This window comes from Lytechinus pictus, chromosome 9 (genome assembly GCF_037042905.1).
Source record: "Lytechinus pictus isolate F3 Inbred chromosome 9, Lp3.0, whole genome shotgun sequence".
NCBI classification, from domain to species: Eukaryota; Metazoa; Echinodermata; class Echinoidea; order Temnopleuroida; family Toxopneustidae; genus Lytechinus; species Lytechinus pictus.
Window position 1 is genome coordinate 23,344,011 of NC_087253.1, and position 16,052 is coordinate 23,360,062.

Consider the following 16,052-nt stretch of genomic DNA (forward strand, 5'->3'; position numbering starts at 1 on the left):
AATCTTATTCCATGTAAGCTTTAACATAATTTACTAATTTAAAAATCAAGGTTTTGAGTAAAATAGTTCCGAACATTTTCAATCCCATATTTTAATATTAGGAGCTTTTCAAAGATCTTCGCTAGAAAATTCGGCCCCTTCCTTATCATGCTTATGGTGGTGTTAACCTGACATTTTTTTTCGGGTTATGATTCTATCATACTCATGGTTTTTCAACCTGTAAAATGTGCTGATTTCAATAAACCCGACTGGGATGTATTTTGTTGACAAACTGTTTATCCATCATCCTTTAATTCTTCTTAGGTCACCATCTTACGTCTTCGATACGCTTAATTAAATGTCTTAAAAGAAGTTATTTCAAACACAATAGAAAGTGTAGTCGATAGACTTTTAAATGAACGAGAAACTGACGTAGTTGATTCCATCATTCATTCCATTCACAATTTGGAGCCAACCCGTACACCATCCCAAAACCAGTCTTATTGTTCGGCGACCCCCACAGTAGATTTCTATTACGTGCAAAAGATCATTCTGTTCAACGCTGAGCGCACTGTTATCCAATCACAATAGCCCTTCACAGGCTAGGGCACAAAGCCCCGCCCATGCGACCGGTGGTCATGAATAATTCATCAAAGTTTCTTTGAAAGAGCATGATGTCATTGTAGGGAAAACGACCGGGGAAAGAAATTACTAGAGAGAACAGTTTACTGATATAAATCGTGCGATCGCTTCTGTAGAAAACATTTACAATTTGTTCTTGTCACGGTGAACAACGAAAATCCAAGCCTAGGAATTATATTACAAGATCGTTGTTACAGGTGTTCATTTGGACGTGAAATTCGACTTTTATTTGTAAGTTTTCAGTCAGTTAGTACATCCATGATATTTATCTGTTTTTCAAAATTCAAGTGCATGCGTGTATATAATCATGATTAGTATGTATTTTTCTTTGCAGCAGTATATTCCAATTCCACCCAGGGACGAATTAATCCCTTTGAAATTATATTCTGAATACTCATTACTCACTTGTGCAAAATTTTCATCAATATTAATGTTTAAGGACATTTCATTGAAGCTAGCTTTAGTTAGCTGCACTGTAGGTGATATCTTGTTCGTGTTGCAGATTTATTTCATCGAAATAATTGAATGGGTTTATTTCTAATAATACTAGGATCCCATAATGCCATATAGTCAGGGAATGTTGATGTGCAATCTTTCATTACATTCCGAAACCCAAAACAGAAAACCATACATGTAGCTGGGTTTCTAAACCGCCATACTTGCAAGTCATTTATGCCTCGTTTAGGTTTTCGTTGACCAATTGTTTTCAAAATAGAATTGTGTCATAACATTACTGACAGAGCTATACAAAGTAGTTTCAATACTTCATTTATAATTGCTTGTATTTTACACGTGGTGTGTGTGCTTCAGGACATGGGGGTATTTAGCGTGTTGTGTGTTGGATATAGTGCAGTGCAGTATGTTTGTACGTGGTTGACTGTGCTTTATCTGCATTGGAAGTGTATGACCATGGTATGGCAAATGTTATAAACAACGTCTCATTTTCAAGCGGAAATAGTAATATTGCCTGGTTTGCCTTTGTGTATATCGTTTCGGCATGCATATGCGTGCAATGGTAAGAACTATACCCGCCTAATTAACCGCAAAGTGTTTGTGTGGATATCCCGGGTGGATATTTAGGTTTCAAACTTCCCTATTAATCACATTTGAATCTTTGCTCTCAATAAATTTGATTGTCTCTTCACTTTGTCAAAATCTTGTGATCCTGATCCGAATTTTCCCTCGAAATCCCGGCGCGCCGCACTTAGCCAGATCAAGAAATTGTCATTGTCTATAAATAACTTCTGCTCCTGCCTGGTATGTCAGTTTTGGAGCTACAGCCCAGTGCCCAGTTACTATTTAAAGTTTAACAAGACTACACATTACCTATCCTGATTGTTGAAACGCAAATCTGTGAGTGAGAGCAATTTTCGACAAATCTTTGCCCAGCCTGTGTTTAGACAATATAGTTAGGGCTTCTCCACATTGCATTGTCATTGCCTATATGATTATATGAAATAACCTTTTCTTTATTTTACCCTAGACTATTTTTTTATTCTTCTTACAGATTTAAATCACAACATCACATCTTCAAACAGCATGTACTCGACAGGCGAAGTCTGCATTGTACCTCCCGTACCACTTAGCGATCCGGTAAATATCATTATTTTGTTTTATAGTTAAATAATTTGTGTCATGGGCATATGATGTTATGGCTTATTTTTTCAACAATCATTCACCTTAAGCGTAAAGACAAAAAAGCACTTAATTGTTTGTCATGTTTATAGCAAGAATTGTATTTTATTTCTTTTTAAACTTTGCCATTAATTATAACCAACACTGTCACTTCGAGTGGGTATCCGACAGAAAAAAAAACCAGGACAATATTAAAATTTACCAGTTGAATTTACCAAGCCGAGAGTATTTAAATTGATTGATATTTCATTAGCTTGCTATCGTATGTATTAATGGGTGGGCAACTTAATTTGTTATAACTGGTTCCATTATTAGGCCTATATGCTCATAAATTTGTACAGTAGCATTTCATGCATGTACCTCAATACATGTCCTTAAATTTGCATACCACATGAAAAGACTGTATTGTGCGCCCTAGTACAAAGTCTAAGTGGGCTTCACTACTGTGTATTACTGAAGGAGATGTGTTAGACTTTAGAACCCCGTCAAATTGAAACTACAGTTCAATAGTTGAATAGGTCGTTCATGAGAGAGCTGTTTATTGTGACGTCATTGAATAGTGAGGGCACGATGCCAACAGCTTGCTTCGGACGGCATCTTTTCCACCACAAGAAGGAAAACGGGGAAGTCCCTTTTATTTTCCCTCGCTGTTTTATGGGCTCGTTTTCCCTGTATTCTGCATTTCATGCGACCATGTGATTGTGGAAATGGCAAGCTGTATTCGTTTATGACATCAATCTGCTGGCTTCAAGTCAGATTCAGGCAAAATATTTTTATATCAGTTATCAATAACAAATTCATCACAAGTGTAAACAGTATACTACTAGTACTTGATGACATGAATATTGAGGAAGTAGGTGCTTGTTATAGCATTCTATATTGCATTCTAATAATACATGTATATGTAATTATTTTTAAAGATTATAACACTTTTCCCGAATGAAAGTAAAATCACTAATCGTATCTTATTTTGAATTTTTGTTTAGGACGCACTTAGTCTGACAGAGATCAACATGGGCAGTACCCTCCTCGACATGGACCTGATCCAACATCAGCAGAGACAGGCCAGGTACGACGGTCCCTCGCCCACCCCTTTCGGCGGCGGCTTTGGACTCCCCCCATCCCCAGACATGCAGGTGTCCTTCTACCAAGATCAGAATGCATTCCCAGCACAGCAGATGGGATCTTCCATTCAGCAGATGGGGATGGACCAAACCGCTGAGATTCAGGAGGATGAGATGGCGCGACTCGTGATGCGGATGATCATCCCGGATATCATTGAAGACTGCCACAAGCACAACTTGGTTCCAAGTAAGTAAATGCCCCCTCAGTTGTAAGCATTTGGTTATAAGACAACTTCCGTTGGGCCTTGGGGATATTCTTTTCTTTTAAATTGTAGGGGCCACTCTTCATAATTGTCTATTCAGCAGTTTGAAACTTTGAATGTCTCGCTTTTGTATTTATATACATTTTCTTCAAGAAGTAAGGTTGGTGAAAGTCAGGTGAATATATTTTGGGGGTAGGGAATGATTTCTCTTTTATGGCTTCAGGAGCACTACAATATGCCTATGAATGTTCGAATATATTGCATATTTATCATTATTATTGTGATTTATGTAACTAACATTTGAAACACTGTATTGTGACTGTGGAAGCATTCTAATCTAATTTCTTCTTTCTTTCCTCAGATCCATACTGTTGGACCGCAGAGGAAGTCCAAAAGTGGCTTGCCTGTGTTGTCAGACGTCTTGAGCTCGGCGATATCGAGATGCGCAACTTCTACATGAACGGACCAATGCTAGCATCGCTCCAGGACGAAGATTTCAGGCAACGGGCGCCCAAGTGCGGTGACATCCTATACAGCGTTGTCAGTGTTCTATTATCAAGTAAGTAGATTATTTGAATTGAATTGATTACCTACGTGCACACAGTAAAAACTATTGAGGGCAAGATGTTTAAGGTATCACAAAGACTTGTATTAGAGCAAATTTTATGAATAGTGATTGGAGCAAATTTTTTTTTAATGAATTGACTTATCTTTTTAATAGGAATGTAATGATAGTAAGTTGAGAAAAAAAAATTATATCAGCTGTAGTAATCCTTAAAATCTGACATGTTGATGATGATGATTGGTTATATGAATAATGGATAATTGATCTTTATTCATTGCACCTGAAGGTTAGCTTGGATCATATTTACATATATAAAACAGTAGATCAACAAAGTGTTTAGCTACAAAATATTCATTTTAAGCGGGAGAAAATAATAATGAAATCATCTTTCATTGACTGTCACCCCTTGCAGCTCTTCAATACGACGCAGCATCACAAGTAGTACCTCAGGCACCAACAGTGGTTCCCAGCATTCCACAGCCTTCACATTTCGGCACGGCGCTTCACACAGACATGGGCATGCCACCAAGGTACATAAACGCCCCCATCTCACCGGTAGCCACGCCCGGAGACGAGAGCGGAAGCACGGGGTCACCTAGTGATGGTGAGTTTCAAATTGTTAAGATTCTCACTCTGCTCAAATCTTTTAAAGTAAAAAACTTGGCCTGGGTCCCATTTCACAAAGACGTGTTTATAAGAAGTCTATTATCAGCCTATCAAATTGATGGATTTTCAGTAGCTTTTAACTGTTATTGTATTGCAAATTTGTTGCTACAATTTTTATGAAATGGAGCCCCAAGAGGTTGGTGATGGCAAATTTTATTCCCATCAAAATATTTCAAGGGGATTTCTTAAATCATTGTTAGGTGAACTGACAGAAATAAATTTTAGTTGTATCATATTATACAACTTAAATTTGTCATGTTAATTTTATTAATTTGATCTCTTTCTTTTATCTCTTGTCTTGTTCAGATGAGATCTCCATCCCTTCTCCCGCCCCCAGCGGACCCAACACATCCATGACGCCGAACCACACAGGAGGCATCCAACTCTGGCAGTTCTTGAAAGAACTCCTCCTCCAACCTAACTCCTACAGCTACTGCATCAGGTGGATGGACAGATCACAAGGTGAGCATCTGCATCTATGCAAATGATATGCAAATGAAGTTTGATCTATGCAAATGAGCTGTGAGTGAAGTGTGGTCTGAATGCATGAGATGTGAATTACTAGTATGTGTTTTGAATGATATTGAAAAAGCTTCAGACATATGAACTGGTAGAACCTTTTGTTGTGACTCTGGATACCTAGATTTGAAAGAAAAAGCATAGGAAGCTGAAATCAATAAATGTAAATGGGATTATATCAGGCTAAATTACATGTTCTAGAACCCTAGTGTCAAAGTATAAAATCTAGAAAACTCAAGAATTTTAAATATTAAGTTTAGACTAAGTTGTTTTTTATTTATAATGTATAGGGTGAGAAGTTGCCAGGCTTATAAAATAATGCACATATATATATTCCTAAATGCAAGGATCTCCTATCTTACATAAGCATACCAAAATAGCTCTGTTGTAATGCATGACATCATGGCCCATACCACTATCGGGGGGGGGGGGGGGGCTGGTGGTTGCGGAAATTGGAGGATGAGCAGGACAGGAAGTTAAAGAGGAATTGAAACCAATAACTGCTTTAGGTGACCCTGTGTGCCGGTGGAGTCTTTAGCCAAATAACTTCCCAACGGAAGGAAGCGGCGGGTGGTAATATACCTTTGCATGCAGTGACACCTATACTTAAAAACTATAACCAATGCCCATATTTGGGCAAATTTCTCTTTCATTTCAAAGAATTTTAAAGGTTTTTGGGCAGCCAACCATAAATCATCACAGGTTGGGGGTGTTATTACTGAAATAATTGTAATATCAATCACTGAATAACATCTCTTGAAATCGAAAATATTCAAGTAATCAGAAATGCGAATTTTGCTTGATATTTTACTGTATTCAAATTAACTCTTTCTTCAAATCTGAGATAAAAATTTCACTACACTGTAAAGTCAAGCTCCAAAATAAGAAAACAAAGGTGTTTTGTGTCAAGTGATATACTTTTTAGGCCTATCCATCTGTAATCTGATCATACTTGAACCTACCAGTATAAAAAATAGTCGAGAAATTTAGCCGAAATCTTGAGCAGCATAAAAATGATTAAGTGAGTTTCAAGAAACAATAGCCTTCATAGAAACAATTAAGAGTTTTATGCAGGCATGGGGATATGTTTCCATGGCCTACGTGTAGTTTCGGGTTGATTGACGTGTTTTTTGAGTGTCAGTTACCAAGACTCCTCAATCAGTTTGAAGTTCTAGGTCAAACTCACTTTTCAGGGCTACCAGCAGATATAAAATAAGACACCTCAAAATATTGTTTGTCCTAGTTGGTAGATATCCCTATACCAAGATGTTTTTTAATATGATAATATCATACATGTATAATACACAAAATGATAAAGAGAAACCTTAAAATAGGTTTTGGTTTGAAAGTCTATATTGCCATATTCCGTTAAACTAGTTAATGTTTTCTTTAAAAGATCAAGCTCAAAATTTTATTGATTACAAAGCAAATTTGGGGACCATGACACAAAGCATAGCGAAAGCCATAGTGTTGCAAAGGAGTTTTAATAATTGGGGGGGGGGGCTGGCTTATGCTATGGCTATTGAATATTCATAAACCCTCAGTGAATTCTGGAATGTGATTGGCTGACAATGATGTAATGGGTGTGGTTATGTGTCTTTGTATTCTATCGTGATTGACTGGTGTAGTTGTACTTTTTGTCTGCTTCTGTATTTATCCTTGTGGAACAAATCATAAAGATTTATGGCGCATGAAAAAAAGGAGAGATCATTATTGCAGATAAACTGCATATTCAATCAAAGGATTTTTTCCCCCAATATCCTGGAAGTATGAAGTGGATCCTGGTTTACTGTTCCTGTCTTTCAAAGTCCCAAGGGTACTTTATAACATATTGACAAAGAAATCTATACAAACTCCAAACCTAGTCAGAAAAGATATGAAGTGTAAATTGATTATTAATATTCATGCCTTGTTTTCAATTCAATTCAATTCAATTCAATTCAATTCAAATAAACATTTATTTTCTTCCATTTCAAAACACTTTTCATAAACATTAGTTCATACAAAAATCAAATTGTTATGAGGAATATAAATATGTACATGTTTGGTATAAAGAAGAAGGCGTATACCCTAAAAGCCGAGGCTTGTGACGGGATACGCCTATAGACAGAAATACAATACAAAATACAATACATTTCATATTTAACAATTTTTCTTTCTTTTTCTTTTGTGTTTTTTGCCAAATTAGGTATCTTTAAGATTGAGGATTCCGTCGAAGTAGCCCGGCTTTGGGGATTGAGGAAAAACAGACCGGCCATGAACTACGACAAGCTTTCCAGATCTATCAGGCAGTACTACCGCAAGGGAATTATGAAGAAGACAGAAGTTTCACAACGACTCGTCTACCAGTTCGTCCACCCCTGCTAGGGAATGGAATAGTCCATGAACTCTCGCGATCATGTGCAACTTGAGAGAAGAGGGGAGCTGAATATACAACCCCACACTGCACATAACATTGCCACGTTATATTGCCAAGTCAAATCGTGCCTCGTCTTCAAACGCTGACAGGCGGCATAGACTTATTTTACTTGTTATAATAACATCGGTTTTTATATGTATTTTATGAACTTTTCATTATTCTCATTCTTGCCCAAAAGAAGTGTTACCATGGGTACTAGATAATCGCAGTACTAGGGTGGAATGAAGTGTTGTACTTTTTTTAAATCTCTGATTGTGTCATAATCATGAATCATGTAGCAAATATCTTGCAATTATATTAAGTGGAGGTATCGGATCGATGGACATGGGGGTCTTTTCTATGGAAAGGATGGATGTGTTTTCCCCTCATTTTGAACAGTTTAATAGAAGTTCTTTCAAAACTGTTCTGAATTCTCATCTCGAGGGTCCATTCTCTATTTAGTTTTGATGATTGTTTTTTTTTAATTCTCATGTGATTTTTGTTGTATATATTCTTTTCTTCTACTTGTATCATGATGATTTTGAGAGGAAAAAAAAGACTTTTTAAAAACCCCTGAAGCACGTGCTTCAGCCTAATTATGTATGTTCTATGAACACGATGGCGCAATGAGTTAAAACTTATTAAATTGCTTTTAGATCAAATCAACCCATTTAGGCCAAACTCAATTTTTTGTTCTGTCTTTAGAAAGACATGCTTCAGTTATTCTAGTTATCAGAGCATGAAAACAGAATCATTGTATGCTCTGTCAAAATTTTTCCAATATACGTTAGTTATCTTGCTTAATGCTATTAGACTTTGGATTTAAAATTAATGAGCAATGAACTTTGAATTGGCAACAAAACTTCAACATAAATATATCTTCATACAAATTGGCAGGTTTTGTGCCACATAATGTTCTGTCTGTAACTGAAGATACAGGCAAAAAGTAGCAGCTTACAGCTGCCAATTTGAGGAGCAGCTTAGTGTTGCCAATTTGATGTCTTGTCCCAAATGAGTTGATTTTACTGATTTCACTGCTTATCTTATTTACTCAGATTATGTTACATATCTGCACAATTGATTAAGTCTTTTTTCTAAATTTTCTACGCAACTTGCACACAGAAATAAATTTTACATGGGGATCTGTTACACTAAAAATGATTGCTCTAACTTCAAAATGATTGCACCATTTTAGTATTCAATATTCATCACATCGGAGCTTTGTGGGATAATTAGGTGCACATTTTCAAAGGTACAGAATATCACAATTCATTATTTAGTATAGGAAGGTATATATGCAGAATTTTCAAGACGTTTGGAAATGGTATGCTCTGGTATGGTTGGTATCAAGCAATCTTTCAAAAAGCATGGGTGCTAGCTTGTTTTTCAATTTTATTTTTACATCAACGCCGCTTTCAGATTTCTAAGGTGTCTTTGTACATGTATGTAAATATATGGGCTTTCGGTGCCTCTATTTATTAACTGTATAAACGTCAGTTATGATATTGTATGGAATGCTTTTCAATGTTTGTGTCTTAAATTGTTATCAAGCGAATTGAAATGAATCAAATGAAATGTGACAAGTACATGGACAAGTGCAGCTTAATGATTAAGTGGGTGCTTACCGGATTGTTAATTTTGTTATTTTTGTAATTTTATAATAAAATTGCTGCTTGCCTTTGAAAATCAATGATTTGTTGAATATTTTAGGTTTCATTTTGGGTTGCTTATCTTTGGTTTACTTGTTAGGGGAGGGGGTTATATCACAATGGTGGGGGGGGGGGGATCGGGAAGAGGGACAAAAAAAGAAAGAGAGAGAGAGAGATGTTGCATTTAGAGAGAGGGAGGGGGGATAATGTGAGGGACTCCATACATGGAGGGAAGAGAGAAGAGGCGGGGATAAAGAATAGAAATGGAGAGTGGAAAGAGAGAAAAAGAGAAGGAAAGAGGGATAGGGAGATGGAGAGAATGAAAGAGATGAAGGGGAGGGAGGTAGGGAATTGGATCAGTGGCGTACCTAGGATTTTTCACAGGGGGGGCAAAATTGGCCGCCCAAAAATTTGACAAGCAAAAAAAAAAAAAAAAAAAAAAAAAAAAAAAAAAGGGGTCATCAATACAAAATAAAGATTTTCGTACCAGAAAAAATTTGACAAGCAAAAAAAAAAAAAAAAAAAAAAAAAAGGTCTTCAAAATCTCGTCAGGGGGGGCAGAGTGCCCCCCCTGCCCCCCCCGTAGGTACGCTAGTGAATTGGATGAAAGGAATGGGTAAGTTTATGATAATACTATAGATACACTTTAGCCTGTTGCTATTTCTAATACATCGGATAAGTCATTTTGATGGTAAGAAAAAAAATCCATTACCATAACAAATCACACAAGTAAAATGTGGAAAGAAACAAATTTATTGAGAAGTACAATATTTTCAAACCAATTGCCATCTAGGATACTTTTCCTCTATCATGAAATACAGGCCACTTCATAATGGAAGGACGCTAATAAACATAACTTTATTACAACGTTGGGTCAGATCAGTAGCGGACCGTGACCCGGAGGTGACAAAGCATTGGAGGGGCACTGTATTGTTTGTGAACAATGCTGTGCCCCCCAATGCTTTGTCTACTCCGGGTCACGGTCCGCCACTGGGTCAGATGCATAAAAAGTAGCATTTGTTCGCCAGCAATAATTGCTTAATATTCATTATTATGCATACGGAATCGAGAGGGGGGGGGGAGGCAAGCAAAAGCCCAGCAAAGGATCGCTAACCTTTATCTGACCGTGAGTTCTTAACACTTTCCGTCACCTCTAAACTTTGTGGATTTTCCATCATAGATTGGGTTAAAAATTCGATTGATTTATCAACAATACCTAGAATCAGTCAGATTGTTGCTTTGTTAGACTACGGTCCAGTCGCTGGAAAGATTTACGTTTGAAGTAACTCCAAATAATTATCAAGCGCAAATCTCGAAAGGGTGCTTTTGATTGGTCAGAAGTCAGGTTGCGTTTAAAATTTGAAGTGGCAGCGATTGACCGCAACCGCAACTCTTTCTCTAACGAGCTCGATAGCTCCAGATAGGGCAATTTTTCGGGTCGGCGCGGCGTCTCACATCATCTTCCCGCATCTATTAAAATTATGTAAACTCTGGATATATTTTGAAATGGGTGTATATTGATCGCGGTGACTTGGCAAATCGTCCTCTATCATAAAAATCACTGAACCCACATAAAGGGATGAATGCATGGATGTCAAAACTATTGAAAGGAAGCCATTAACAACAGTGGTTTTACGCCACTCTGCTCACGTATCATACGTAGCTAGCCTACGTGATGTAGTTAGACCCAAATGGGTAACAATACAGTGACGTCACAATACTTTCTTTTTTTTCGCTTCAAATCTGAGTTGGCTTGATTGTCATAATGGTGATGTGCGCAAAAGCTGGCTACTTGTAATTGGATAATGGATTTTATCTGACGATCTTTGAAAATTCCAGAAATTCATTCAGACAAAACGGGTTCGAAAATACGCCGAGCCTGGCTGTACCACTATCTTCAAGGTATCAAAAGAAGTATATACATCCGGTGCCCGGGGGGGGGGGGGGGGGCAACCACCCTTTCTGACTTTTTTTTCAAGTATAGCAGTGAAAGTGAAGAAATGGGAAAACAAAAATGAAAGAAAAAGTCCGAAAAAGTATTAAAAAAAGTATAAGATCGTGCTTGCCCCCACCTTCAATCTTATACACCATTAATGATGCGAGGTAGTTTCGATATTTCATACACACATAAACATGATGAAGGTTTATTTTATTCCATTTATTTCCACAATAACAGCAAAGTAACTACAGTATACATCTCAACATCATTATGGAAAAATACAAATTAGATTATTTTGAAATATAACAATAGAATACATTCGTGCCAAAGCAGTATTGTTAATGATCACGTAAATTAAAAGCTGTCAGGTGGAAGAAACTTTGCGAAAGCAAAGCTTGTGTAAAAGAATCCATATTTTATCTGCAACAGTATCGATGAGGATGATGCGGTGATAACGACAATGACGATTAGGATGATGGTGATGCCTATGATGATGATAATGGTGGTGGTGTTGATGATGGGGATGATGATGACGACATACTGTTAGAAAATTTATCCTTAAAATAAAAGAAGTTCCTGCAGCAGAGTCTCGAGAACACCTGTAATCTTACCAGATTGCGAAATCTTACAGGAAATTGGTATTTGGTGTATGGAACCTTACAAATTTTAAAACACCATTTTCCCCTTTTTAAACAGACCTGTTCTGTTAAATTGCAGAAAAATTCCTGTTTTATGAATTTACATAATGATTCTGTTATTGCTTTTTGCAAAATCTTCTTTCATTTTTCTGTAAAATCAGTTTTTTTTAAACAGTGCAATGACGATGATGATTAGGATGATGGTGGTGGTGATGATGTTGGAGGTGGTGTTGATGATGATGGTGGTGGTGTTGATGATGATGATGGTGGTGGTGGTGTTGATGATGATGGTGGTGGTGTTGATGATGTTGATGATGGTGTTGATGATGATGGTGGTGATGGTGTTGATGATGTTGGTGGTGGTGTTGATGATGATGATGGTGGTGGTGATGTTGATGATGATGGTGGTGATGATGATGATAGTGGTGATGCATGGCGGTGGTGATGACGTTGATGATGACCGTTTGGATTTGGAGTACCAATAAACCTTCCATTTCATTCAAGAAACATTATGCGTGCTAATAATTTCAGGAACATTGCTAAATGTGACCATGAGACTCAATGTGCTCTCAGAAAAACAATTGAGACATGTTTGACCCTTTGTCATTTTATATTAAAAAACACTATATAAACACTAAATTCAGCTAGTCCTTTTCAATAACATTTCATTTCTCTGGTCTCTGGCGGCGTCAGAGATGGTGGGCAGAGGACAACGCCCCCTCCCTGATTTTTCAAGTAGTAAAAAGGGGAAACGGGAAGAAATCGAAGAAAGAAGTGTAAAACGAGTATAGAAATGAGAAGGGTTCTCTCAAGCTCTGTTTTCCTAACGACGTTGAAACAGATCCCCCCTCACACGCCCTCATAACCCAAACAATCGTTTATTATAGAAATCTATGAAAACATATATCACTACAAAATGAAGATCAAATATCACTGTAATCACACGATTTACAGTGGTGTCGATCAATAATTGTTAAGCTGATTTAAACAGCATGGAGAGATAGGGGCGCGCTACTACCCCTCCCTTATTATTTCCCATTCAGTAGCGAAAGAAGGACGAAAAATTAAGGGAAAATGAGAAAAAGAATTTAAGAAAAGAGGCCTGATGGTACCCCTCTAATTCAATAGGGGGGGGGGGGTAATATGCCACCATTATGACATCTTACCCCCTCTTCCTTTAATAAATAATAGCCTGCCGCTCTTGTGGACAGGGGATATTTTCATAGATCTAAATTATTATCAAAACATGTTCGACAAACAGTTATTTAAACAATAAAAGACTATATCCACCAACACAATTGGAGAAGTCGTGTTTGTTTTTTAAGTCAGAGAAACAAACAAGGAACTATATTGTAGTCAGAAAGAAATTCACATTGGAAAATGATATGCCTTTCCCATCCTACACGAAATAAACAAAAGGAAGTAATTGTTCATTCATTTACTCTCTTCGAATACACATAAGCCCATGCAGGCCATTTAGATCCATACATGGTGCCACGAGCCTAATTACATCAGGAGGGCTAAAGATATTCGTACGACCCAACCCATTCGAATTATTTCAATTTGATATTGCCGATTGGCAAAAGTGTATGAATATGATTCAAAATCTAACACTGATTCTCGAAATGGTAACTACTGAACTTCCTTTGCCCAAATTGGGAAGATATATCGATGATTTGGAACTATTTTTTGACTGGCGGAAGAATTGGGGCTATTTTACTGTTTCAGTTGATGAATTTGATCCCATCATAGTTATCTTCATAAATGGCGATTTATTTTTAAAATGAGCTGGCTACGATACCCTTCTCTGGTCAGATATGGAATGTCAGATATATATCCTATCCAAAGGTAGTAAACATTCGACCCTCTAATTTCACATATATTTTTTATGAATTTTTCTTAAGTGCCATTTTAACACACAAGTCTATGGGGAATGTTTTACGCGCGTGACACCACATGATTAGATTTGCGTAAAACACCTATGGCTTAGTCTGCAGACACAGACCTTGATTGAAACTCTGATCAACAATATTGGGTCTCCACGCAAAGACTAGCAATACATCACGGGCCTTCAATACACAAGTCAATTGTAGGCTGCACATTCAGACCCTTAACTCGAGTGAATGGTTTGCAAAGCAGACCTCTGGCTATCAGTAGAAACATAAATGGTGGTTGAAGAATTGACAAAATTGAAAATTTGAATTAAAAAGTTTCTCTAAAAGGGAGAAAGTGGTGTCAATATTTGGAGGGGCATCTGCCCCTAAGATTATGGCCACATTCCCAACTCTATCATGATTCATCATGCATGGGGTTTCATCAGACAGAGAAATCAATCAATATTAAAGGTCAAGTCCACCCCAGAAAAATGTTGATTCGAATAAATAGAGAAAAATCAAACTAGTATAACGCTGAAAATTTCATCAAAATCGGATGTAAAATAAGAAAGTTATGACATATCAAAGTTTTGCTTATTTTTCACCAAACAGTGATATGCACAACTCAGTGACATGTAAATGAGACAGTCGATGATGTCCCTCACTCACTATTTATTTTGTTTTTTATTGTTTGAATTTACAATATTTCATTTTTTTACAGATTTGACAATCAGGACCAACTTGACCGAACCATATAGTATTTAACAATGATAATTCTACATGTTCAGGGAGAGATTATCGCTGTTTCACCTGACAATGAGGAAAAAAATTAGATAATTCCATATTTCATATAATAAACTACAAAAGAAATAGTGAGTGGATGATGTCATCAGTCACCTAATTTGCATACCGACCAGGATGTGCATATAACTGTTTTGTGAAATTAAGCGAAACTTTGAAATGTCATAACTTTATCATTTTACATCCGATTTTGATGAAATTTTCAGTGTTATGCTCGTTGGATATTTCTCTTTTTATTCAAATCAACTTTTGTTGGGGTGGACTTGTCCTTTAATAATAATAATATGCCATTATAAAGCGCTATCTATCTAGAAATATTCTATTCCGAGGCGCGTTGCTATTTCAGCTGATAAATTTGCAATGATCATTGTGATAATTAATAGGCCTAATATGGTTTATAGATCCCGGGAAGTACACGGATTTAACATTATATTAGGAGGGGCACCCAAATAGACCAAACATAATAGCGGCCGGGTAATTTTGCATGTAAGCAGCTAGGCGTGGGGGACACCCAAACTCGCAATTTTCCATACCATATTTCATACTATAAACCTAAACCATTTAATGACTATAATATCATCATGATCATAATGATGAATCATCCAAGGTCTCATTCAGGTATGCGTATAGGCCTGATAATTGCCTGGGGAATCGCAACGAGTATTCCCGGTTGGTGATGACTTCGTCCGTGACAACACAAAAATACAAATGATACAATAATTAAAGGATAGTGAAGCAATGGAAAGTGATACTTAAACCAAGAACATTACAAACTTGACTTGCAGCTGTCAGCTATTGTGTTTAGAAACATATTTCAGACGAGAGTTGATCTCTGCAGTTTCACTTCTGCATTCTTGCTGAAATCGTTTACAAAACTGGGTCATTATTATTCATAGTGTTTCTATCGTTACATAAATTCAGCGACATACCACCCTTTCGTCCATATCATTAATTATCATAGCGCCTGGGTATTTTAATAGTATATATATATATATATATATATATATAACATGTATAAGGGGAAGACTATATATATATATTTTTTTCTAAATGGAATGCAAGATTATTGCCATCACTAAGGATTCATTTCATCTCAATTCTTCTCCCTCATAATCTTCTAATTACAACAAAAACAAAAGGGGCGCCCCCATCTCCTTTTTGCCTGTCGCACCGGCTCTGTCTGTATCATTCATAAGAATATTTCGGCTGTAAGCAGTGGCGTACAAATGGGGGGGGGGGGGGGGGCGTCTGCCCCCTAAAATGAGAAAGAGAGAAGGGTGGAATATATTATTTTCTGAATATCTATGTCAAAATCAATCACAAAGTTGGATTTTGGTAATAAAATTATCGAAATTTTTATCAAGATTTTTTGCCCATTCCGCCACTGGTAAGCCTCGCTAAATGAGAATAATTGGAACAA

General features: G+C 36.9%; 1 protein-coding gene across 1 annotated transcript; it reads left to right on the forward strand.

The window, feature by feature from the left end:
- Window positions 1-413: 413 nt before the first annotated feature.
- LOC129268110 (SAM pointed domain-containing Ets transcription factor-like) lies at window positions 414-9,421 on the forward strand. The gene is made up of 7 exons (XM_054905695.2): window positions 414-852; window positions 2,129-2,214; window positions 3,243-3,567; window positions 3,945-4,142; window positions 4,561-4,752; window positions 5,121-5,276; window positions 7,522-9,421. Exons 2-7 carry the CDS (start codon window positions 2,161-2,163, stop codon window positions 7,698-7,700), a joined length of 1,104 nt encoding a protein of 367 aa, XP_054761670.2. The 5' UTR covers window positions 414-852; window positions 2,129-2,160; the 3' UTR covers window positions 7,701-9,421.
- Window positions 9,422-16,052: the final 6,631 nt, after the last annotated feature.

Excerpts from the sequence above, each read along its gene's own strand:
- LOC129268110 (XM_054905695.2), top strand. The coding sequence starts at position 2,161 with ATGTACTCGACAGGCGAAGTCTGCATTGTACCTCCCGTACCACTTAGC. Across the intron at positions 3,568-3,944 it reads CAAGCACAACTTGGTTCCAA|ATCCATACTGTTGGACCGCA; the intron begins GTAAGTAAATGC and ends TTCTTTCCTCAG. Across the intron at positions 4,753-5,120 it reads CACGGGGTCACCTAGTGATG|ATGAGATCTCCATCCCTTCT; the intron begins GTGAGTTTCAAA and ends TGTCTTGTTCAG.